General features: G+C 47.4%; 1 protein-coding gene across 1 annotated transcript; it reads left to right on the top strand.

Annotated features, from left to right (window-relative positions):
* Positions 1-4,795: 4,795 nt before the first annotated feature.
* On the top strand, positions 4,796-25,545 carry LOC132321795 (acrosin-like; the record flags this gene model as incomplete). The annotated part of the gene is given in 5 exon segments (XM_059835234.1): positions 4,796-4,931; positions 23,670-23,942; positions 24,224-24,363; positions 25,215-25,304; positions 25,306-25,545. Coding segments are annotated over 5 exon segments (879 nt in total), but the record flags the coding sequence as incomplete, so codon positions are not given.
* Positions 25,546-26,131: the final 586 nt, after the last annotated feature.

Raw genomic sequence — 26,131 nt, 5'->3', positions numbered from 1 at the left:
CACTGGATCCTTCTCCGGCAATGGCTGCTCATCCAAAGGCAGCCTCAGTGTCAAAGGCCTGCTCTGTCCTGTCCATGCTCGTCCGAGGACACACAAATGCTGAAGGTGACTTAGCGCTTGAAATAAAGTTGCCAATTTTCACAGCAAACCATGCTTCAGTCCCTTTCAGTCTCCCGTGCGAGGCAAGGACTTCCACGCCCGGCGCCTGCAAAACGAGGCTGCAGGCGGTCAAGTAGGGCACAAAGGGAAAGAGCCACTCAAAAGGGCTGAAAGCGTGCCTGGTCAGAGAGGAGGGTGCTCAGAGCCACCATGGGGTGGAGAAGACTGGCACGTTGAAGTTAGAACAGGGAGAGGAAAAAATGATGGGACATGCAGCCAACTTTGGGGGTAGGCATTAAGGCACACAGGCTGATGCCTAGGGCCTGGCGTAAGCCTTAGCTCCCTGAACAGCCTGTGGGAAACGCCTGAGCATGGCAAGAGAAATTGCTGAGCAGAGCAAACAGACTGAGAAGCTGACAGCAGTTACAGGGCCATGAGGAAGAGCCACATTTCACGGGTAGTTGAGGGGGCTTGATGGGAGAGATGCTACACTTCACAGGTAGTTGAACAAAGAGTTGGCGTCATCCTGGGGAGAGGGATCTGCCAGGGCCAGCAGTGCCCAGGAAACCGCATCAGTAATGCCATGGAAGTCCAGGGTGACCTAGCTAAGAGCACCTGCAACACCAAATCTGTTTACGGATGTAGCAAACCTGGGAGCAAGGGGGGAAAAATAACGGGGGGTAGGTCCCTTGCTTGGGAGCAGCCAAGGGCAGAGAAAGAGAGGAGTTGAGGAAGATGAGGGGGATGTATAAGCATGGAAAATGGAGAGAAGACGGGGATGAAGGAGCTAGTCACACATAAGCCAACCGCTGGTTGATTTGCTTGTTTGCCTGAGCCCTGCGCCTAATCCCCGCCGTCTGTCCTACCTTCTTTCTGAGAGCGCTCCCAAATCCTTTTCTGTGTGGCCCCACTCTGTACCGGGTGGGGAGGTGGGTCCCGAGGCCTGCCTGCTAGCAATGGCAGAAGGGAACACAGGTCCTAGGGACCCAGCAGCTGGAGACACCGAGTGTCGAGGGCCAGCTACTGGTGGGAGCGCTGTGTGCGTGTGCAATTCACTTGGGAACTTGAAGCTGCACTACTTCACGAGCAAGAGGAGATACAGCTCTGGAAAGACCCAAGGTCTGTGCCAATTACGGGGTAAGTAGTGTGACAGCCAGCCACGGATTTTAATTGAACTTAATTCCCATGGTAGTATTTAAGGGATCCATGAACATGCTGTGCTTGCGAATCTGGGCAGTGATGTGTGTGTATGTTTGTCACGTTAAAGCTTCCAGCTTGTCCTCAGATATCAGAGGGGCTGGGGGCAGCTAGGCTTAGATTCTGAGTGATGCCCAATTTCCTCTATTACAAGACCGATCGTGTTCAAAATATATATATACACACATATATACACAGACACACACACACATATATATAATGCCAACAATTACAGATGCACTTGTAACTCCATACACTTTCAGTCTAACCACGTTGCATGAACTATCACGGCTACCCTTAAGGAATTTGGTTGTGTGTAATGAGAACTCTTCTGGCTAGATTAATGAATAGTGTAGTTTATTAAAGGAACAGATGCAGAAGCTCTTTTGGATTGCCGGTGATAGAACTACTGCCCACAAAGGTGGTACAAATAGCAAGAATATGAGTAATGTAGCCTGGATACAAATGCGTTAGATCACAAAGGTTCCTAAATCTCCCGGGGAAACACTGGATCAAGGGGATCGAGGAGCTAGTCACACATAAGCCAACTGTTACCCAAAACTGTAACGAAGAAAACTCTCCAGACCAAATGATAGTTTAGAAAGCTGACACTGGTTCATTGCAGCGCTGGGTGCATGAGGGATTTCTCCTCCTAACATGCACACTGGCTTAAAATCGTAACAGGTATTTAAAACAGTTAACAACGTTAGTCACGCTTCCTGGTGCTACCCCTTAATTAACTATTGGTTACTACTTTTCTTCCTTCATCTTAAAGCTACAGTTCTCTTTGAATTCTCTACGCATGCTCAGAGAGTAGCGGCCTTCTTTGGGTTGGGGGCTTTTTCTAGCTAGGAGGTGTGGTTTTCACATGAGCGTGAGATTATAGTGAGGCAAGTTAACTTCAGGGCACTATTTTGGCACTCTGTTCTATTTTTCTCAAATTGGTCCTTGTGTTAATCGTTACTGCTAGTTAGTGGAAAGTTAGTGGAGACAGTTTTTATCTTTAACATGTCTAAATACCAGGTGCATTCGTTAGGAAGTATCTTCCTTCCACTCTTTCCATTCTTTTTCACTTGTTTTTGACCTTGTGTTTCAAGCTGTTCTCTAACATTTCCCCCCTGGAGACTTCTGGATATATTTTATAATTCCCATATGTGGAATTTGGATGATGAGGTGGGATTCCTGGGCACAAAGAGCTGTTAAGACTGCCCTTGCTCTCTCTTGTGCGACCCGGGGGAATGGAGACTTGCCTGGCTAACACAGGATGCAGATAAGGAGGGGGTCCTGTGGAGGCAGGACAGCCCTGCTTATGGTCAGCAAAGACAGTAAGATAACAGGAATGTGAGAGGTCCTTTGTTCTTTGAAAAGGCTTCGTGTCCGATAACTGACCTTTGCCTCATTACCTGTGAAATGCATATTACAACTCACACCCCTGCATATGCTAATGAAGATTATAGAGGTCATGCTAAACATATATGACTATAGCACTCGTCTCTCCACCCAAATCATGCTACACGTCACACATGGGGGGGACACCTCGTCGTTTTGGGGATAACAGTCAAGAGAAAATGATTGTTAAGGTGGGAGAGAAGAACCTCGATACCTGACGGACCAGTCGACGGGCTGTGTTCTCTTCCTCCACCCCAGGCAGGGACGCCTCTCTGGGTAAGCGCTGCGCCTCTCACCCTCTGGGTGACAGTTATCCCCGGGTTCTTGTATTACTATCAAGTCTGCTAGCAATATTACCCTTAATTAGTAGCTCTGTTGTAGTTAGTGAATTTATCAACGGCAATCTCGAATCTGTTTCTGTCGCTTTCAATAAAATAACTCATTTCAATTTTTGTGCATCTGCTCAGTGCAAGTCCTCTTGCTGGGGCTCTGATAAATGGGTCAGTGAAAGCCCTGGGACTCTGACAGACAAATTTCGAAACTGCATTCCTTTAACGCGACACCATAAGTCTCAATCTCCCTTTACTTAGGTTCCACCACTTAGACAGAAGGTGGTGGCATTTGTCACTTTTCTAATTAGGCCTCAAATCTATCCCATCTTCTTACAACCTGGAAAAGAAACAGAAATAGATAATATTTCAAATTTAACTTGATTATGCAATAATACAGCCTTTAAGAGTCCTGTTGAAATGGTTCTCTTCTTGTTGTTGTCAAACTCTGACGGAGGAGTTGGTTAACTCATGCATAGTAGATCCAGGACCTTTCCAGTAGTTGAGACATGAGTTCAGTCTGTGTTCATTATAACAATTCAGCAATGTAGTTAGGGCATAGATGATCACCGTTTAAGGTTTGGTAACTTCCCTCTCTGATAAGGTTTATCCAAAAGGGTTTGTCTTACAGCTAAATTGTTTAAATCTTTGGTATCAATCCCCTCTTTTGAAGTAGTCAGATTTTCTTACCACTTCCATATATTATTCCTGTAAAACATCACTACCACTTGTGGAATAATTGCTGGAGGTAACTTAGAAATTAAATTTATATTGAAGGTACAGCACTGAAGAAATCTTCAGGGTGGCCTGTGCTGCGTCTGCGTTTCACTGGGCTTTGTGCCGGAAGGCTGACACTGCTTGGGTACGCCTGCCTTAGTTGGCTTGCACATCTCTGCTTGCGTGCCGGGGCTGTAACCAGACCGGCTCTTCAACACCCAGAGGTATGCCTACTGCCTGGAGCAGTTCTGTTCTCTGGCGTATGCTTTTTGGGAAGGAGCTGGTGGCAAACGGCTGCAGGGAGCAGGGTGGCAGTGAACTTCCCAAAGAGGCTATGATGCCCCACTTATTTCCTGCCAGCTACTAGCAGGCAGTGCTTGGACCCAGGCGCTGCTGCCTGCCACGGGGCCTGCACGCCCTCATCCCACAAGCACAGCATTTGGCAGGGGGAGGGTCTGTCGGGGGTGTCCGATGCCAGCTTCTGCCTCCCCTCATGCTTGGAGGCCACCACGCCCAGCACCCGGAACCAGCGACTCTGTGACATCAGCCCCGGAACCAAGGTTGCCGCACTGGTGGCGACGAGCTCTCCGTTCTTGCAGCTGCCACGTGTTGCTGGCAGCGATGAATTTGCTCCCCCTCCTCGTCCTGCTGGCCCTGTGCTGGCCTGCACACAGCACATGTGGGTAAGTGGCCCGAGGCTCTGACTGGGAACTTGGGCAACCCTTATGGGGGTCACTGGAGGGTGCCTGCTCGTTCCCTTGAGCCTCGCCACAGCTTCCTGAACCCCACCTGGGAACCTCAGTTCCTTGCCAGCACCCATGCTGCTGGCACAACTGGCCTGCGGGGACAAAGCAGAAACAGGGGTGGATGCACGCACGCCCCACGGGGTTCCCTGGCCTTGCTGTCCACGCAACGGCATGTGGAGCGGGAAGACGGCTGACTCGTAGCCTGAAGAGCAGCAAGCCCTCGAGCAGGACAGTAAGGAGTTTCTGTTTCCAGAGGGACCTGTGCGCTCCGGCCCATGGCTTCTCACTACGGCATGTCACGCGTCGTGGGTGGCACAGATGCCCAGCCAGCGACCTGGCCCCTCCTGGATCATCGGCACCCAGGATCCCTGGAAAACGGGCACAGGGCATCTGTGCGGAGGGTCCCTCATCAGCCCACAGTGGGTCCTCGCGGCAGCCCACCTCTTCACTGAGGCCAGATAAGGAGGAGCAGGGAATGGGGGTATCCCCCACAGCACTAGCAGGTGCCCTGTGCACGGCACCATGTGCTACTCCCCGTCCCGTCCCGTTCCCTTGCAGCACGCCCCGTGCCTGGGCACTCCAGGGCCCAGCTGACAGACTGCTCAGGAGAAGGCTGGGCTTGTGCCACTGCTTCCTAGCAGCCTCCGAGTGCACGCAAGTGCTAAAACTGACAGTTCTTCCAATAAAATGGCCAATTTTCACAGCTAACCATGCGGACAAACCCCTCGGCGGTCGCGCAGCGGGACGGGCAGGCCCGCGCTGCCGCGCCGCTGCCGCTGCCCACCCCGCCGGGCGGCGCAGCCGCGCTCTCTCTCGCGAGGCTGCGTCCCAGAGCGCGTGCACCGGTTTGGCCGCTGCCGACCGCCGTCGCGGCGCTGCTGCGCGCGCGCGGGGGCTTGAGGCGGGGCGCGGCGGCCGCGATGGCGGAGCCCTGCTGAGGGCGTGCGGGGCCCGGCGGGGTGAGAGCCGGGGCTCGCCGTGGAGGCCCCTTCCCCTTCCCCACTCTCTCCCCTTCCCCACTCTCCCCCCACTCTCTCCCCCCACTCCCTCCCCCCTCTCCCTCCCCCCCACTCTCTCCCCCCACTCTCTCCCCTTCCCCACTCTCTCCCCCCTCTCCCTCCCCCCACTCTCTCCCCCCCTCTCCCTCCCCCCACTCTCTCCCCCCCTCTCCCTCCCCCCCACTCTCTCCCCCCCTCTCCCTCCCCCCACTCTCTCCCCCCCTCTCCCTCCCCCCACTCTCTCCCCCCTCTCCCTCCCCCCACTCTCTCCCCCCTCTCCCTCCCCCCACTCTCTCCCCCCTCTCCCTCCCCCCACTCCCTCCCCCGCTCCTTCTCCCCACCCCCCCCCGCGCGATGCTCCCGTCCTCTGCGGGGCCTCCTCTGGGCTGCGCGTTAAAGCCGGGGGGGGGTGGCCCCTTTGGCGGGAGCCTCCAGAGGTTCTGGCGGCCGGGTTGCTGCCCGGGGGTCGGGTGCCGTCAGCGAGTCAGCGTGTGTACCCGGTCTGAAGGAGGTCAGAGTGAGCAAGAAACGCGTTTCTGCAAAGGGGGCATGAATGCTTGTTGGACAAGAACACGAACTCATGGTTCTCTGTCCGCTAGTTCTGCTCGTTCCTGCCATGGCTTTTTGTTCTTTTTTTTCCCCAGGATTATTCTCCAAGAGGATTTAGACCTTGCTTCAGAAGGTATGACTTTTCTTTTGGCTGTATTCGTTCTTTTGGGGGCCACGGAAATAAACTAAGCTGCTTTGTTTTGCAGCTGCTCCATTATAGCAGGTATTTTTCTGGAAGAGAGAAAAAACAACAAATCAAAACCTTTTTTCCTTCCCTGTATTGAGTAGATAACTTTACCTATTTGTACATACTGTTAGTGGTATAAAGTATATAATCATATTTTGATGTAAAAAATCAGAATATTTACAACAGTATAAAGTGGTGTAAGAGATGTCGCCTCACACACACACACCCCCCCCAGTATTCTTTATTGCTAGACTTTCCACAGCTTTTTATTTTTGTTCATCCTTTGTGGCATTTTTAGCGATCCTGGGATTTTTGATCTAGAAGAATGCTAAACGCTTCTATATCTTTGTCAGATGCATCCTCTTTGTGACATCATCATATTCCTTTTTAAGTTAAATGTTATAAAAGTTATATGAAGTTTGATTTTGAAGTGTACTTTGCAAGATGGACTGAAGGACTCACACCGGGGGAAAATGCACAGGTGTTTAACTTCTTATGTCCTTGAGTAATTCAGTTGTGTACAAAATACTTTGAGGTGTTGCCAGTAGCCTGAGATTTCTGTTCCTGAAATCTGGTTTTAAAGAAATGAAAGCCTTGTTTCTTTTGTTCTTCACTGCCAGTTAGGAAAGTGTTGTGTTTTCCCTGTAAACTGTGTGAAATGCCCCTGTGTGATTTCCTTAGTAAACTGTTGAGACATGTACAAAACCAAGTTTCCAATGCTAAATCAGACATTATTCTGATGAAGAATTACACACAGCACAGTGTGAGGCGTGTAATTAATGCATAGCTTTGTTTTGTTTTTCACAGGCTCCTTTAGTAAATAACTTTTTTTTCCTTTCCTGACAACTGATCTGGATCTTGAGATCTGCTGGGAGCTATAGATGCGTGTATATTTATTTTCTTGTGGAAAATATAAATAGATTTTAATGATTTTCTCGTGTATTATATGAGCCAGATGGTAATTGGCTATTTGATGTTAGCTAGGTGTAGTTGTTTAACACCTTGTACCTGAGGACAGGAATTTTTCTTTTGCTGTCCTAATGGATGAAGTAATTCAGATGAAAGTCCTGTGGGATCGGGAATTCTAGGAATAGTTTGGTTTCTTTTCAAAAGGACTATGAAGACATTGAAATACTGTGCACCTGTTTTCAGCACACAAATAAAAGAGCCAGAACAACCTCTGAAGGAGGCGCTTGAATGCTGTGTCTTTCATTCTTCTGTGATGTGAGTGGAAGCATATCTATCGCATAACATGAACTCAGTATTCCACTGTGCTGCCTGACATGGTTAAGAATACTTGTATCTTGGATATGTCACGTCAGAGGAGCTGCAGGGTTTTTGAGTTAGAAGATGGCAAGGTACAGATTATTAAAAAAAAAATTAAAAAACTCTCTCTGGTTTGTGGCTTTCTCCCTGCCTGTGTTTGAGATCTCGGGGGAAGAGGGCCTCAGGAAATATCTCTGGGTAGTTGATTGTTTTTATGTGCTCACCTTCCCTCATCTATATGATCTGTCGCAGGTATATGTAGAAATACATCTGACTTTTCTTTATGAGAACATATGCAGTAGATACTAGGCCTTGGCTTTGTATTCAAATGCTTGCTAATACCAGTCTTCTCTAATGCTTCTTGAAGATGCCTGCTGCCTGTGAACCAGTGCTTGAAGCTATTGAAGACACTGTGTCAGCAGAAGACTTGAAGCCACGTGATCGGCAGTTTGTAAGAAAGAATGTTTTTCCAAAAGTGCGAAAACGCAATTCACAAAAAAATACTCAGGCAGACGATGATCCCCCAAGTGACAGGTAAATTCTTCCATCAACCCTATCTTGTTGCTTTGCTCGTATCTTGTGTGCACTGTCAGCTTCTAAAAATAAGGTGGAAGTTCTCATTGTCTCATAGTGTAAAATTTGAATACAAGATAAAAATGAGTAAAATAGTGTTGATAAAATGTAGTGATAATGAACAATAAATCCTGGGCAGATTTCTTGCCCTAGACAAACTTTCTCTAGAAATCAGTTATGACTGAGATATTGATTAATGGAGTAATCAGACTGGAAAAATGGTTCCTGTTACTTCAGCTTGTATGTGTAAAACATTTCTGAAAAATTGTCTGCTTCGCCTTAATTACCTAAATAGAAGCTGAGCTCTTCAAAATGCAGTCCTGGAGTAGCCTTGTGCCATCTGGAATGAGAAATAAGAATAAAATTCTGAGAATCACGAAAGGATTGAGGCTGGAGGGGACCTCTGGAGGTCATCTTCTCCAAACCCCCTGCTTCAGCAGGGCCACCTACAGCCAGGTGGCCAGGACCGTGCCTAGCTAGTTTTTGAATAGCTCTAAAGAGGGAGATTCCACCACCTCCTTGGGCAACCTGTGCCAGCGCTCAGTCAGCCTCACAGTCAAAAAGTGTTTCGTGATGTTCAGAGGGACCCTGTGTTTCAGTTTGTGCCCGTTGCCTCCTGGCCTGTCACTGGGCACCGCTGAAAAGAGCCTGTGTCTGTCCTCTTTGGACCCTCCCTTCAGGTATTTAATATCCATTGATGAGCTTCCCCCGAGCCTTTCTCTTGCAGGCTGAACAGTGCCAGCTCTCTCAGCCTCTCCTCTTAGGAGAGATGCTCCAGTCCCTTAACCATCTTCATGGCCCTTTGTTGGACTGTCTCCAGTATGTCCATCTCTCTCTTGTGGGTGCATCCCATCAGGGCCCAGGGACTTAGGTATGTCCAGTTTGCTGAAGTATTCCCTGACCTGCCCCTCTTCCACCAAGGGTACATCTTCCTTGCTTCAGTCTTTCCAGCTGGTTTCTGGAACCTGGGATTTCCAAAGGCTGTACTTGTTGTTTGTACATCCTCCTGCAAGTGATACAGTGAGACTTCTTTTGAACTTACTGTTTTATTTCAGTGGAAATCGTATGCAATAACTATGGAACGTATCTTTTGTGTTTTTCCTTCTTGTGATTCCCCTGGGAGCCGAATCAACTTTCTGCTGCAGTGGAATTGATCAAAGTATAAATGAACTCAGTTATCGATTCTAGTTTCTACTGCATTTCAGAGATCTGGATTTTGGTTGGTGCCACCCCCTGCTCCTCCTCCCCCTGCCCCCCCTTAATTTCGAGCTGGTGGATGAAATTTCCCTGCATTATAAAGATGGAAATAAAGTATGTCTAGAATGTGCAGGAAATTCGATTTTGGTTTCTCATTAGTGTTCAAAAGAGATTTTTATAAGCATAACAGTCCACCTTTATGTGAAGGCCCATTCTGCCAGGAGTGTGTGTACAGCTGAACCGGTGGCCTATACGTACTTGACGCTAGCACTCCATTCTCCTAAGTATTCAGGAGAATACTGTATGTTATTTAACAGGCTGTATTTTAGTGTTTTTGACCCAAGAATGCACATTGAATGTACGTTGTTTAGACAGTAGGAATGCTAAATACATTGTATATGTGCAACACGTGTTGCACACGTCTAATGATCATTAATGTGCCATCAACAATTTTTTGTTTCTAGCTAGGGGAAGTAGCTTTAAAAAAAGAAGCGTGGGGGAGGAAAAAAAAAAATGTGGGCAGGGCAAAGGATGGTGTTGCAGGATGTCTGTTGTTCTTGTACTGGCATCTTTAGCTCATTGGCACATTTATCCCAGGAGTTTCAGTGAGAGCTTCTTGCAGAATTTTTTGTTGGTTCTTAAACCATTGTGTGTGCCAGCTCCATGGTGCACATCTGCCATGCTGCTTCTGTAGCCCAGAAAGGTTGGGATATGAGCTTTCAGACGTTAGTGTGGCTGGTGGCAGGCTTAAGTTAAGAATTTATAAAGATGCCTTGTATGGAGGGAACTACAGTCAATGGGTGCCGTAATATCAAAAGGCCGCAGTTTAGCTCTAACAGTTTGTTTGCTGGTGGCCTCATTTCAGTGCAGTCACTTGAAGGTCCCTTGTTAAATGATAATTTTCAGAAAGTGAGTTGTTTGGTTTGTTTTTTTTAAATACAACTGCAGCGTACTGAATCTCTTCTTATCCTACAGCTCTTGTACATTCTCCGTTCTAAAACTCTTTTCTTGCCACTTGTGGTGGCTTGACCCTGGCCAACAACTGAGCAGCCACCCAGCCACTTGCTCAGCCCTCCTCTCAGTAGGCTGAGGGAGCTAACTGGAAGAGCAAAAGCGAGAAAACTTGTGGGTTGAGGTAAAGACAGTTTAAGTGAAGGCAAGAGTAAGGATAAACTTCAAGGGATGCAAAAGCAATTGCTCACCACCTCCCACAAGCAGACTGATGCCCAATCAGTCTCAGAACAATGGTTAGTTTGGGAAGACCAAACCACCAGTTTTTATTGCTGAGCATGATGTCATCTGGTGTGGATTATCCTTTTGGTCAGTTTGGGTCAGCTATTCTGTCCATGTTCCCTCCCAGCCTCTTGTCCATCTCCAGCCTGCTTGTGGCGGGGTGGAGCACGGTGGGCAACAGGAGGTTGTGATGCTGTGCAAGCACTGTTCCACAATAGCTAAACCACAGGTGTGTTATCACCACTGTTTGAGTCATAAATACACAACACAGCATCATACGGGTTGCTGTGGAGAAAGTTAACTCTATCCCAGCCAGATCTATTACCCGCTCCACTAAACTCGCATAATTATAATGTTTTTCCCTGCCTGTTTTGGAGTTGTTACTGTTTGTGTTGCTTATTTTATAGTTGAAGAACTACAATTAATTGAGTCTGTTCAGTGGGCCTGATGGGGAAGCTTGTTCATCTTTTAACTTCTTCGTTAATTTTTACTTAACAGCGTTATTCCTGGTGCTCAGAAAATGTGGATTCGTACATGGGGATGTTCTCACAATAATTCAGATGGTGCATATATGGCTGGACAGCTGGCTGCATATGGATACGAAATTACAGGTAACAATATGGGACAAGTTGCATAATTCAGTTTTTTGGGGTGAATGTTCAGAGCTGTCAAGCTGTTGTTGAATGTTTTTAGTCTTAATTACACTTTTTTAAAATGCCCCTTTGATCCCTTTCTGATTTGAAGGTGAGGAGGTAAAGTGTTTTCCTGGCATTAAGGAGAATGATTACAAGATGAGGGCTTTCAGAATGGTTAGGTTTTCCTGACAGGGCAGCCATCTGATAGATGTCATGCAGTGCCTTTTGTGGGCATTTTGCTTGCTAAACTGAATTGAAAAGTTTCCGTAGGAGTGGAAGGGAAAGATCTTAATTCTTGGGCAGAATCTAGCTGGTTGTCTGATTGTAACTGGTGGAACCCAAGTGCGAGAGAGAGAGAGAGAGAGGAAGGAGAAGTGTTGTCACTTAGTGATGAGTGTGTTTGCTGCTGGAGCAGAGGTGAACTACTCCATGTGAACGATCCTTTGTTTTGGGAGGGATGATCAGTATGATGGAGGCGGGATGATCTAGGATTGTATCTTGTACATTTGAAAGGGCTGAAGATGCTATTTTTCCTTTCCTTCCAAATACTTTAAAACACTCCCTGTCGTCTTGTTCCACCTCCCCAACCCTAAAAAAACCCCCCAAACTTGTGGTTGTGCTGGCCACGTTTCATCTCCTTAATGAAAAATGTGTTGAAAGAAAAGCTTGCCGAAAGCTGAAAACACAGATTGATGTGTTTCAGTGGAGAATTATTGTCTGAATGCTTTTGTGTAACTTACAGAAAAAGATTTTGGGATTCAGGTAGCCAAGAATTGAACATGAGTCAGCAATGTATTCTTGAGGCAAAAAAAGGCAAACTGCATCCTGGGCTGTGCTAGCAAGAGTGTAGCCAGCAGGTCTGGGAAAGTGATCCTTCAGCTCTAGTGGTACTTGTGAGACAGCGTTTGGAGTGCTGTGTCCAGTGAGCCAGCTTGCGCCCAGTTTTGGGCTCCCCAAAACGAGAGAGGTTGATGTAGTGGAGCGAGTCCGACGGAGGGCCACCAAGATGGTTTGGGAGCACACGATGTATGAGGAGAGACCGGGTTTCTTCAGCCTTAAGAAGAGAGAGCTCATGGAAGATCCTAGTTGCAGATAGGAATAGCCAGTAGGAAGGTACAGAGAAAATGGAGTCAATCACTTGTCAAAGGTGTGCAGTGAAACAAAGGACAGCAGAGTCTTGCCCTTGACAAAGTGGCAGTTAAGATTTTTAGCATCCAGTGCGTAACTTATTGCTCATGCTGTCCAGCCTTTGATAGAGGAAATGCCAATATAGAAAGTTTTCCAACATTTCTCGAGTATCTCTCATCAGTCCCTTTTTAAGGAAGCATGTTATTTTTTTTACAGTGAGTCATCTGGGAAGTTCAGCTAGAATGTCAAGAAGGGATTTAATCTTTTTTGTACTATACAGTGAAGTAGTTACTCAGTAGGTATTGCTTACGTAATCCAAATTTCAACCATTTCTTGAAATTAACGTTGTTTGCACTATGCACAAAATAACCAAAAAAAAAGTTTTGCAAGAGCTATTTCCTAAATCGATGCCTCTCTCTGTTGCTAGAATTTGTTAGTTTAATGTAAAACTGTTATAAACTTGAGGAAAAGATAGAAATACTCACTAAGGTGAAAGACTGTCTGTTGTCACAGCATCTTGGACAGCTATTACCTAAGTAAGTGTTTTGATTAGCCTGTTTCCTGTATGTTCCTAAGCTTTAGAGTCAACCACACTTGTTGAAGAGATGCTGGAGTGAAGTTCTGGTTCTAGTAAATAAAATGTGACCTTTACTTGCAGTTACTGCTTCACTATAAGGGAAATGGTCGAGCACTGTTTCTAGTGTCTTCTATCTAACTGCAAGATTGAAGAAAAAAAGAGGGTAGAAAAGACACATCGGATAGTCTTTTATTGCGAACTAGAAGTTGTAACAATGCAACCTGCCTTGTAAGTTGGCTTAGCTGAAACTGGGCATAGGTATAATGATGTCTTCTAATGATAGAAATAAGTTTTTGTGACTTGTTGCAAAAATCTTATTCTAATATTATTCCTTATCGCTGTTTATTGCGCGGATTTTCTACCCTGTTCTTGATTTGAACTCTGTTCAAGAGACGCGGAAGTCTTTTTTCTTTTCTTTTTTTCCTTGCCTTTCTTTCACCTGTTTCAAAAATGTTCTTTCTGTACAAGAACCCTTTGTTGCTTTCAAGAGTGGCTCTATCCAAAGGTGAAAACTGAGGGCTGTGCTACAGTTTTTCACAGCAAAGACTACCTCTGTCTGGGGGGAGAGCGCAGCGTGAATCTGCAATATACAGAGCGTGCGGTAACAGCGGTGCTGATTAAAAATCAGGAACTGCATCAGCTTAAAAAGAGGCAAAGGGAAACCAGCAGAAGAGCTGAACCTATTTTTGTATCTGCTTTTACAGTGTGAAGGTAGGCAGTGTTCTCAACAAATCTTGCATACCATCCTGTGGGAACACAAAGCTCCTTTGTTAGTGTGAGCCATGCAGAAATGTGTGGACCAGATGCAATCAGCCTAGGGCTGTACCATGGCACTTGTTCATGTTCTGAAAACTAGATAGCTGATGGTGGCTTTATTGGTTCTAAAACTGGTTTTGGTTTCTTGGCAGCGTGACTCCCTGTATAGTTTAGATATGCCTGCAGACCTGCTAGAGTGCTCCCTTTCAGATACACCCTGGAGGAAGCAACTCCCATGGTACAGACAAGTAATGCCTCCTGTGAAAAAGAGGAATCAGGCGAGCTGGGAGCTCTCAAATACCGCGAGCCAAATGTTTGTTTGGGAAGGGAATTCAGTATGTGTGCCACCTAACAGTACTTTCTCTCCAAAAAATGGAACCGAACGTGTATAGTCAGACATAGAAGGAATTGACTTGTGAAGCGGGTAGTCATATCAGCATTTGTTGGCATCTATAGGTTTCTGGTTCTGTGGAGTGGATGGGATTTGGCCCAAGCTTCTTGAATGTATTTTGATGGATGAAGCAGTTAAGTATGCTTGGTTTTTTGTGATAACTGTTACAAATCTGTAATATAAAAACTCATCTACACAGTGTATGTAGGTGAGCAGGCACTTCTTTAGTGCAGCGCTGGACGCACAGGGGATCGCACCACCTAGTGTGCATGTTTAGTTTCTCTGCTACAGAAGTTGTGTACAATCAAAGGATACATATTCATCATATTTCCAAGAAACAGTTAACATATTCATAGAGTTTCTGAGAACTCGTTAGTCTATGTAAATGCTCGTGACGCATGCGCCTTCAGGTACGCAGGTGGTCGTCTAAGGTCCTCTGGTGGTCGTCCATAGTCTTCCTCATGGTGTCCTCTAGTTGAACCCCGTCTTTGCGCATGCTAAATCCCATTCTTGGAATCTTCTTAAGTTTTCCTCGGTTTAGGGGCCAGGCCTGTAACTTATCGTTCTCTTGACAGGCAAATTCTACCTATTCACAATGCTACATTGTTCAACAGTTAGTTTATGATTGAATCACAGATAAATCATACCTGGTTACCTTCATACAGAATATATATAATTTAATTTTTATTAATCGCTCTCTGGATTATACTATTCTATCACTATCCGTACTTAAATTAATCAGTGGTTATTTCTATTAATATTTATTGATTGGCATTCTTGATATTCGAATCAAGATGGGAAAGGTAAGGAATTTTCCAAGCCACATCACTGGTGCGTATCAGGTCACATTGTCACAGGACTCAAACAAGACTTTTCTATTCGATTCTTCATCGTTCCATCTCGTCACTGTTGGTTCCTTAGTACAGAAGAGCGACTCCCTGGTGAGGTTCCTATGGTTATTGTTTCTAACTTAAGAATCCTAACTTATGCATTTGTATTTTATTATTTTATTTATTAATCAAATTTAAACTTTCTATATGATCATATTGTGATTATTTTAGAAAAATCAGAGTATTTACAACAATTCCCCCCTTTGAAAGTTTTGAAAATGATTTCAATACTTTGATTTTAATCAGTTAAGTAGATTATGTGCATCAAGTATAGATGCCAAACGAGTTAATCGATTCATCATCCTCCAGTTTATAATATATTCTTGATAAAACCAGACTGATTAAAAATCAATATCAGGAGAACAACGATAGGGTGGCATAACTTATTTAGGATGCCTGTAGCAGTAGGTGACCACCCGAAAAGAGTGTCCCGCCATTTATGTTCCGCATCCTTTTCCACCCTCCCTAAAACACGGTGTATTTCTTCTACATTGTGATGAAGAGTTATTAAAGTTCTTTGTCGATTTTCCTTGACCTTTTTCAAAATTTTGATTAAATCCTGGTGTTGTAGCAATTGTTTCACTAAAGTGAGATTCAATCCAATGGGTGTAGGCAACAGTTCCTGAATTGATGTATAATTAGATTGCAAGAGCTGGTGAGGTGTGACTGGAGTCAAATAAGAAAAAAAAATCACGTCCCATGATTTCAGTGAAATTACAAACGCAAAAATCTGAGTGATTCCTAGTATCTATAACTACATCATCTACGGATATAAAATCACAAGCTGTTCTCAAACATACACAGCCCTTACCAATATATATATATAAGCAGTGTTTCAGGGTTTTCGTCAGGGCGAGTCTCAAAATGGCAAACATTTTGTTCAGTATCTAAACAGATATCCCGACCTGTGATTGCATTACCTTCACAGATGAACCCTTGTTGTTCTCGTACAACAACCCTTGTTGTTCAAAATCTAGAGTTTGTCATTTCTGTCCCACTTTTTGGGCTCATATTCTGTGCTCAAATGGATAGAGTATGGTTCCATTGTGATTCAATCCTAATGCAATAACAGGGTAAGTCGAATATATTGAAGCATTGTGTATAGTTCATACAAAAGTTGTGGCTGTACTTGTGACGGGATCGTAGGTAAAGTTTACCAAATTCCACCAGGACTGGAGTTTTTTCTCTAAATTAGTGGCACTCTCGCAGATTATTTTTCGAATCTTGGTGGGGAGAGTGCCTTCTTCACCCTCTCTTATGATTGAAGCAGCTACTGATTGCGCCCACAGTTGAGCCTGGATACAACTGGGAGCCAAAGATAGGTTATCTTGGACCACACCGAGTCCATCTACAATCATTTCCTGGTCGTCTCCATTCACCTTTTCCCATTTTGGTACTATGTTTGACAACAGCCACTGATTAGTTTCTAAAGCCAATAGGGAAGATTGCAAAGGCTGTTGCAATTTAGCCAGTTCACTAGTTGTAGTAGCCAATTTGTCTCCCGATGTATTTTGCTAATTTGCCTTTTTAATGTCTGATTCATTCTTTCTGCTTTTCCACTCGATTGAGGCCTCCAGGGGGTACGTAAATTTCAGGTAATTCCCAGAACTTTGCTAAGATTTTGTACTACATCTGCAACAAAATGTGGGCCTCTATCAGAAGATATTCCAATAGGTGCTCCAAATCTTGGAATTATTTTTTGTAACAACCATTTTCTTTGCTTGATTGGTCTGACAAGGAAAAGCTTGAGGCCATTCTGTAAAAGTATCAACCCCCACCAGAATGTATCGATACCCTTTTTGTCTGGGTAATTTTGAAAAATCAAGTTGCCAATAATCTCCAGGTTGTACTCCCGATTTCAAGGTTCCCATTGGAAGTCTTCTCTTTACCACCGGATTGTTTCGCAAACAAATCTCACACTTGGCAGAAATCATTTGAGCCACTTCTAACATTCTTAGAGACACCACATATCTCTTTAAAAAGGTGACTAATGCTTCTGGACCCCAATGGCACTCTTTATGTTTTGTTTGTAATATTTCTCTCATCGGAAGTGGGGGAATTACTACCTGTCCCTGAACTGTGACCCACCATCCTGCTAAATTCCTTTTTGCGTCTAATAACTTCCCTAGTTTCTCATCTTCCTCTGAATATTGAGGTTTCTCTTTTGGTAATGTAATGTTCTTTGTAGGAATTAATGCCATTTGTAAGGCATTCCTTTTTGCTATTCCTTTAGCTGTTCTATCAGCTAATTGTTCCCTGTAGCTTCTTTCCTGTTTCCTGATTGATGTGCTTTACAGTGCATGACTGCCGCTTTGATCGGTCTCTGGACTGCTTGGAACAATTCCAGTATTTCCTCTTTGTATTTGATGTTTGCCCCTTTGAGAGGATAATAGTCCTCTTTCTTTCCATAATATCCCATGGACACGTACTACACCAAAAGCATCCTTTGAGTCAGTCCAAATGTTTACTCTCTTTCCTTCGCTCAGTTCTAACGCCTTCGTCAAGGCTGTCAGCTCTGCCTTTTGCGCTGAGGTATTGCTGGGCAAAGCATATGCTAGCAGAGACTCTCTTGCCTGCTCAGTCAAGGAAGCCCTGTCCCTGGGCCAGCAGTCCTTATTCCTTGTGCTCCTCAAAGAAGGGTCCTGTGGTCATAGGAGCCGAAGTCCTGACTGTGCCACCAGCCCGATGGTGCTAAGCAGCAGGATGTGTTTGCTCCTACTTGAGCCTTCCTGAGGACAGCCCTGCCAGGGTGAGGGGCTCTTCCCCCTGGATGTTGTGGGGATGAGGGCCTGATGAGCTTCATCAGCCTCCCTGGAGCAGCATGGCCCTGAGCACCCGTACTTACTACCGGTGTGCACCGAGTGTTTGCTCTGCAAAGAGAAAAGCCTCACCTCCCCTGTTTGTGTGCTTCTGTAGGCAGAGCGTGCCTGATGTACAGAGACGCTCCCCCTCCACCCCCAGCCTCCCCAGATTTCATGTGCGGGTGGGTGGGCAAGCCCTGCCTCACCTGGCCCGTCTCTGCTCCGTAACCGGCATACGGTCTGTGTCCTGACAGGGCAGTGGAGTGCGGTGCTCTCCATGTGTATTCTCCGTACAGCCATTTTTACAGTCTGTACGGTGAGAGAAAGCTATCGCCCCACCTCACCCTTCTGTTGGTTTCTGTCCTCTATACGGCCGGCGTACACTGTATAAGCAGACCAAAAAGCCCTGCCTTGGCAGTATCTAGTCTATGACTAGACATGCTTTGCCTGCATACAGTCTATCTACAGACAAAATACAGTCTGTATCTGGAGAGAAAAGCCTCCCTGTCTCTTTTCTGATAGGCAGAGTATAGCCTGATACATGCTGAGAAAGCAAGCCTGGCTTTGCCTGTCCATGCGCAGTGGTGAGGAAGACAGTATGTAGTCTGTATAGCAACAGAAAAGCTTCCCCTTGTTGCAGGTATGTTGCGTGTACGCAGATGGTTGGTATTCGATGTCGAGGTAGGCGAGGCACTGCTTTTCTATGTACGTGTATTACATTTAGCCCATATAGTCTCTGTGCAGACAGAAAAGCCTCTCATCACCTTGTGTGCGTATATTCCGTGTATGCGTAAAGTATGTGTATCCATGTGCATGTGTTCCAAGTCAGGACAGCATACGCTCCACACACAGAGAGAAATGCCCTTCCTCCGTTGGCCTTGAAAATGGCTGCGTTCCATGTAGAGACAGTATTGACTCCACATAAAGACATCAACATTCATGCTGGACATAAAGCGTAACTTCCCCTCACCTGTCTGTCTGCTTTGTGCAGTCCGTATGCAGCTGACACACTGTACGTCTATTCTGCACGTTCTATGTGTGTGTTCTGTGCAGAGAGTGCATCTACATGGTTGTGCTTCCTGTGTCTGTATACTATTTTTATGTGTAGATACTCTGTCTTCTGAATAGAGAGAGGAAAAAAGCCTCAGTGAGATGAGGTCAGCTGAGGCTTCTCTTCCTGCAGATAGTGTATCATGTCTGTGGATGTTCTGTATAGACCGTGCGGGGGGGCGGGGGTGTTTCTCTATGTTGACGAAAGACATGTATTTGGATGCATCTCTCTGTGTCTCTCCGTCTATATTCTGTTTATACTTGCTGCATGTTTTCTGTGTATATTCTATGCGTATGAAGGTACCTAGATGGTGTCCTAGCTGTGTGTATTTTACATGCAGGCAGAAGTTGCCTCGCTTGGGCAATGCAGGACTTGTTCCGTATGTAGAATATATGCAATGTACAGACAATGTAAAGGAAATGAAGCAAGCTTCAGCTAAGCAAGGTGAGGCTCTTTTGTTTCCGTGTAAAATACATACTGTCTTGTTTATGCCCCGTTCACAGATGCAAACCCCTCAGCCAGACTCTTCTGAGTGTAGGCAGGTAACATACTGTCAAGTTCTAGTCAAGCTATAGATGGCAAGCAGGGACATAGTCGAAACCCTTTTGTCCATCCGCCGAGGCTCTGCTGTCTGCATGTCTTCTAGCTTCAGCCTGGGGAGCTCGGCTGAGCCTTCTGCATTGCCACGGACGTGGACTTTGTGCTGCTTGGGTAGCAGGTGAACAGCGAGGGCGAGGTGAGAGTGACCAGAGGAGCAGAGAGGTGGCTCCCAGGTGAACTGGGAGCTCTGCAGGTGGTCATTTGAAGGGGCTGAGGGGAATGTTTTGGGGGCCACCTTGTATCTCAGCGAGAAAGGGCCGCCTGTGGGTTGCGGGTTTCCTCAAAGGCAGAGAAGTGGGTTGTGCCCCTGTGGAGGTGCCACCTGTGAAGGGTGAAAGCTCTCTAGGAAGCATGAAGAGCAGTTGGCCACAGAATGGACTAATCCCTGTGCAGTAAATAGCAGGGGTCTGGGAAGAGGTGTGGCATTTGTGTCCCCCTCAGGTGCAGTCTGGCTCTGCGCAGGCAGCCTTTCCGTTGTGGAAATGTGTAGCGTGGCTCTCTGGCACAGTAAAACGAGGGAGAAATGAGGAATTTCCCAGGAACCCCTAGGAGATGAAAAATTGGGATGCATTCAAGGACTTTGACAGGACTTGCTAGGAATGACTGTCTTTAGGAGATTGGCAGGAACATTGTAGAGGTGTTGGCTGGGAATTTCCGAAAGGGAATAAAAATACCTATTCCACTGCTGTTTTCTAGGATTGCCCCCAATCTAGGATTGCCCACGCTAGTTTTGAAGCATGTGAGGAGCACATCAGCATATGGCTCTGGAGGAGTGCTTTACTGCACCGTGGGGCTTTTCTCGCAGTCCTGCACTGTGTGGCGCTTTTGGAGCTTTCTGTCGGGGGCTTTTTGGGAGCGCTTCACCATGGGGCTTTTTGGGAGCGCTCCATCACTTGGGTGTTTTGGAGCTCTGCACCCCGGGCCTTTTTTGGAATGCTTCACCATTTCGTTTTTTTGGAAGCCCTTCATGGTTTCACTATTTTCTGGAATGCTACAGGACCCGGCATTTCTGGAGCGCATCACTGCGCCACCCCAGAGGAGTGCTTCACCATTTGTTTTTTCTGGGAGTCTGTCACTGTTTGGCTTTTTGGGAGCCCTCTTTGCGGGGCTTTTTTGGTTTGCTTCACCAGTTGGATATTTTGGAGCGCTTAACCCCGGTGCTTTTTAAGAGTGCTCCATCCCGGGCTTTTTCAGAGTCCTCCCTCGTAGTGGTGTTTGGAGCTCTCCACCCTGGGGCTTTTTGGGAGCAGTCCAACCCGGTGGTTTTTTGGAGCTCTGCACCCTGTGGCTTGTTTGGAGGGCTTCACCATTTTGTATTTTGGGAACCCTTTACAGTTTTGCTATTCTATGGAATAGTAGGAGACCTGGCATTTTTTGGAGTGCTTCACCGCGCCGTCCTGGAGGACTGCATCACCATTTGTTTTTTTGGGCGTCCTTCACAGTTTGGGGCTTTTGGGAGTCCTTCACAATTTGGTTTTTTTTTAGGGGGGAGCCCTGCACACTGGGGCTTTTTCCAAGGGCTTCACCATTTTATTTGTTTTGGGAGGGAGCCCTTCACAGTTTTGCTATTTTTTGAAATTTTACCAAACCCGGGATTTTTTGGAGTGCTTCACCTCCCTGCGCTGCCCCGGAGGAGTGCATCCCCATTTGGTGTTTTGGGAGCTGTTCACCATTTGGTATTCTTTTGGGGAGTCCTGCACCCTCTGTGTGTCTGGGGGCTCTGCACCCTGGGGCTTGTTTGGAGTGCTTCACAGTTTTGTTTTTCGGCGGCCTTTTGCGGTTTTGTTATTTTTTGGAATATTGCAGGACCCAAGATTTCTGAAGGCCTTCACAACGCGGCCCTGGAGGAGTGCCTCACCATTTGGTTTTTCAGAGCCATTCCCAGTTAGTATTTTCTGGAGGAGTCTTGCAGCGTTTGGTGTTTTTTTGGAGGGAGTAGTGTACCATTTTAAGGTTATTTTGGGGGAAATTCTGCACAGTTTGGTGGGTTTTTTGGGAGTCCTGCAACCTGGGGCTTTTTTGGAGCTCTCCAAGCCGGTCCTTTTTGGAGCTCTGCCCCCTGAGGCTTGTTTGGAGGACTTTACCATTTTGGGTTTTGGAGCCTTCTATGGTTTTGCTATGTTTTGGAATATTACAAAACCCGGGATGTTTGGAGTGCCTCACCGCGCCACCCGGCAGGAGTGCCTGACGATTTGTTTTTTGGGAATCATTCACTTATCTTTCTGGGGGAGTCCTGCACCGTTTGGTGTTTTTCTGGGGGACTCCTGCACCCTTTGGGGGCAGTTTCCGAACTGTTTGGTGTATTTTGTGGAGTCCTGCACCCTGGGTCTGTTTTGAAGCTCTCCAGCCCGGTACTTTTTTGGGACTCTGCACCATGGGGCTTGTTTGAAGGGTTCACTGTTTTGTTTTCTGGAGCCCTTTAGGGCTTTGCTGGTTTTTGGAACATTACAAAAGCCGGGGTTTCTGGAGTGCCTCAGCCTGCTGCCCCGCAGGAGTGCCTCACCATTTTGGGTTTTGGGAGCTGGTCACCGTTACCTTTTTGGGGGATTCCTGCATCTTTTTTTTGGTGGGACTCCTGCAGTGTTTGGTATTGTTTTAGGAGCACTCCACCCTGGTGCTTAAGCTTAAGAGAGGAGGGATGTTAGGGAAGATACCATCGCAGACCTGCTCTGACATCTGGGATCAGTCGATGGGCTGAACCTCTCTTCCCCCCCAGAGGGATGCCTCTGAGTAATATTTGGACACTTGGCTATACCAAGTGTCCCCGTCCCCCCCCCGGGAGATTTGGCAACCTCTGTAGAGTTGTTTTGTGATTTAATGCGCTTGTAGGTGGCTATCTTTCGCATACTAACACTTGGCTATACCACGTGTTTTGTGATCTAGCGCGCTTGTAGCCAGGCTGTATTACTCATATTCAAACTATTTGTACCACCTTTGTGGGCAGTAAGAGTTCTCATTGAACGCAGTTAAATTCCTTAAGGGTGGCCGTGCTAGTTCATGCAACGTGGCTAGACTGAAAGTGTATGGAGTTACAAGTGCATCCGTAATCGTTAAGATTATATCTATCTATCTATATATGAGTGTGTGTGTGTGTATATATGTTTATATAGAACACGATCGGGCTTGTAATACAGGAAATGGGCACCACCCAGAATCTAAGCCTAGCCGCCCCCAGCCCCTCTGATATCTGAGGACAAGCTGGAACGCACGGGGGTTTATTTTCTGCCAAATTGCTCAGTCCTTGTAACGTGACAGGCATGTTTTCAGTGGCTCACCATTTTGTTTTTTGGAGCCCTTTATGGCTTTGCTATTTTGGGGAATATTACAAAACGGGGAATTCTTGGAGTGCTTCACTGTTCCACCCCAGAGGAGGGCAAACCGTTTATTTTATGTTTTCCTGGTAAGTCTTGCACCATGTAGGGTTTTTTTTGGGGGGGACTCCTGCACCATTTGCATGTTTTTCTGGGGAGTCCTGCATCATTTGGGGTGTTTGGGAGTCTCCAACCCGGCACTTTTTTTGAGCTCTGCACCCTGGGGCTTGTTTGGAGGGCTTCACCATTTTGTGTTTTGGAGGTCTTCATGGTTTTGCTATGTTTTGGAATATTACAAAACGCGGGATTTTTTGAGGCCTTCATGTCACTGCTCCGGGGGAGTGCAGCACCATTTGGATTTTTGGGAGCCGTTCACCGTTAATTTTTGGGGGGGAGTCCTGCACCTTTGGGTGTTTTTTTGCGGGAGTCCTTCACTGTTGGGTGTTTTTTGGGGGGAGTCCTGCACCGTTTGGTGGTGTTTTGGAAGGCATCCCTGCACCATTTGGGGTTTTTCTGGGGGGAGATTCTGCAGTGTGCGTTTGGTATTTTCGGGAGTCGGGCATCCTGGGCCTTGTTTGGAGCTCTGCAGCCTGGTACTTTTTTGGAACTTAGCACCCTGGGGCTTGCTGGAGGGCTTCACGATCTTGCTTTTTGGGAGCTCTTTATGGTTTTGCTGTTTTTTGGAACATTACAATACCTAGGATTTCTGGAGTGCAGCCCCGCAGGAGTGCCTCACCATTGTGGCTTTTGGGAGCTTGTCACCATTACCTTTTTGGGGGAATCCTGTACCATTCTTTTTTTTGTGTGTGTGGGATGCCTGCAGTGTTTGGTATTATTTTGGGAGCGCTCCACGCTGGTGGGCTTTCGGAGCGCTTCACCCTTGGGCTTGTTTGCAGTGGTTCACCATTTTTTTTATAGGAGCCCTTTATGGCAGTCACGCCCTCCGTAGCGCTGCTTTCCCCTTTCCATTATGAAGCAGAAGACAGGCAACTGCAGGGCTGCTGCAGCACATGGCTCCGCTCCCTCTCACCCCTCTCTCCCTCTGCCTTCCAGGCACATCACCATGTGGCGCGTGGTGATCGGGGCCACCCGGTTGCCTCAGCTGGGCCCTGAGGCCCAAGTGCGCAATATCAAGCGGCTACTGGTTCACGAGCACTACAGTAACATCACGCAGAGGAACGACATCGCCCTGCTGGAACTGGACCAGCCTGTGCAGTGCAGCTACTCCATCCAGCTTGCTTGTGTGCCCAACGCCTCGCTGAGAGTGTCGGAGCTGACAGCCTGCTACGCCAGCGGCTGGGGTTCACGACTGCAAGATGCGAGTTCCCAAAAAGTACTCGTGTCCTGAGCGCAAGCTTGGCACGCAGGGGAGACGGGTTGGCCTTCCTGAGAGCAGAGGCGAAAGCCAGAGTCAGGCTGCGGGGACGCATGCCTCTAGAGAGATGGGCCTGAGCCATTCCCCAAAGGGAGGCACAAGGGGACCACCGGTACAGTGCCTTCAAGGTGCAAAGCCAAGCCCTAGGGAAGGGCTTCACCCACACAGGGGAGGAGAAATGGCAACGAGCTGCCTGGTGTTAATTCCTCTCTGTGCTCGCAGCTGGAGGATCAACTGATGTCCTGCAGGAGGCCAAGGTCCGCCTCATTGATGTCAACCTCTGTAACAGCAGCGGGTGGTACAGAGGGGCCATCCACACCCACAACCTGTGTGCTGGCTATGCGCAGGGTGGCATCGACACCTGCCAGGTAGGAGCGTGCTACGAGTCAAGCCCCAGCAGCACGGGCAGCCCTCTCACAACCGTCCCACGCAGACCCCAGCGCGTGCTTTGCCTGGCAAGTCACCCTCCCACCGCTGGGTCCCCACCGCTGCTGGGGCTGACCTCCCCTTCCCCACCTGCAGCTCCTTGCCCAGTGCCCCCCTTGCCCCAGAGGCCTGCGACTCTGCCCACAAAGCCCATCCAGTGCTCTTGGCAGCACGCAGCTCCACATCCCAAGCCTGGAGCATGTGCGTTCCACACACGCAGGATCGCTGTGCAGAGATGAGAGAGAGCCCTGTTGGAGTGGGAGACGGACCCGGAGTAACGATGGAATCTCAATATGAGTATAGTCGTTCTCCCCTTTATTCAAGCTTACAGAGTATATATAGACAGATGCCAAGAACACGCGTCCGCAACAGTTGTCTGATTGGCTTACAGCCTTTGTTCACGCGCCAAGGCGGCGAGTGAGATTGGTACAGTGCTCTTACCTCTCCTCTTCGCGAATGTAGCTCCTTCTTCTTGTTTACCATTCCACTGTCTCTTATCACAACAGGCTTTCAAGGACAGTTAACGGTTTCCTCTGAGCCTTTCCCCTCATCAGAGACTGGGTTGCTCATGGGAATCAGATCGTGTCCCTTGTTACTAAGCCATTCCTCCACAGAGCCCTACCTTACAGGCCCACGACCCCCTCCCACAAGCTCCTGTAGGCCCCGGCACCTGAGCGGGGCCTTTCTGTGCCGCAGAGCACAGCTCTGGCCGGTGCTGTGAGAGAGAAGGAGCCAGCCGTAGTGCTGACAGAGGCCACCCAACACCGCCTTTGTCCTCTCTCCTCCGCTGCAGGGTGACAGCGGTGGTCCTCTCGTCTGCAAAGATAACGATGCAGACTACTTCTGTCTCGTTGGAGTCACCAGCTGGGGGAAAGGCTGTGCCGAGAGCAAGACGGCCTGGAGTCTACGCCTCCGCGCAGCACTTTTACGACTGGATCCTGGCACAGATGGGACTGCGCCCAGCAGTAACGGCTACTCCAACGCCACAGCCAGGCTTCACCTCAAGCCCCTTTCAGAGGCCAAGACCGATACCAACTCAATCGGGCACATTTACACCCTGCCCATTTCCACTCCAGAGGCTGGTGCAATTCTTTAAACTGCTGCAGGAGCTCCTGCAGTTCCTAAGGGGGACAAAGGCCTGAGCAGCAGGATGGAGAGGATCCAGTGCAGCCGGCAGCGTACCACCGCCATTTCCTTGGCAGTGCTGAAGGGCTGAAGCTGACTCAGTTCTTCCAATAAACTTGCCAATTTTCACAGCTAACCATGCTTCAGTCCAATTCAGTCTCCCGTGCGAGGCAAGGACTTCCACGCCCGGCGCCTGCAAAACGAGGCTGCAGGCAGTCAAGTAGGGCACAAAGGGAAAGAGCCACTCAAAAGGGCTGAAACCGTCCCTGGTCAGAGAGGAGGGTTCTCAGAACCAAAGCAGAGCTCCCAGCAAGAATGGGTGAGTGTTAATAGAGGATTTTTGAGGGGGTTTTGGTGTAACTGGTTGATAATGTGTCTGTAGGAGCTATCTGGCCTTGGTTTGACTTAACAAGTTAACTGTTTCTTAGAAAGCTTCTCTGTAATATTTCTTCCAAAGCCTGTGTCCTTCTCTTCATTGGTAGGGCTTTTTAGCAAGAGATAGGTATAATGCAGCAAGCTCTGACATGAATTCATAGGTTAATGTAGCTACTGGCATGCAAGATACAGACTGATAGGTCCTGCCTT

The sequence above is a fragment of the Gavia stellata genome, unplaced genomic scaffold (genome assembly GCF_030936135.1).
Source record: "Gavia stellata isolate bGavSte3 unplaced genomic scaffold, bGavSte3.hap2 HAP2_SCAFFOLD_98, whole genome shotgun sequence".
NCBI lineage: Eukaryota > Metazoa > Chordata > Aves > Gaviiformes > Gaviidae > Gavia > Gavia stellata.
The sequence above is the reverse complement of the archived record's forward strand: the minus strand, read 5'-3'. Positions and strand labels throughout refer to the sequence as shown.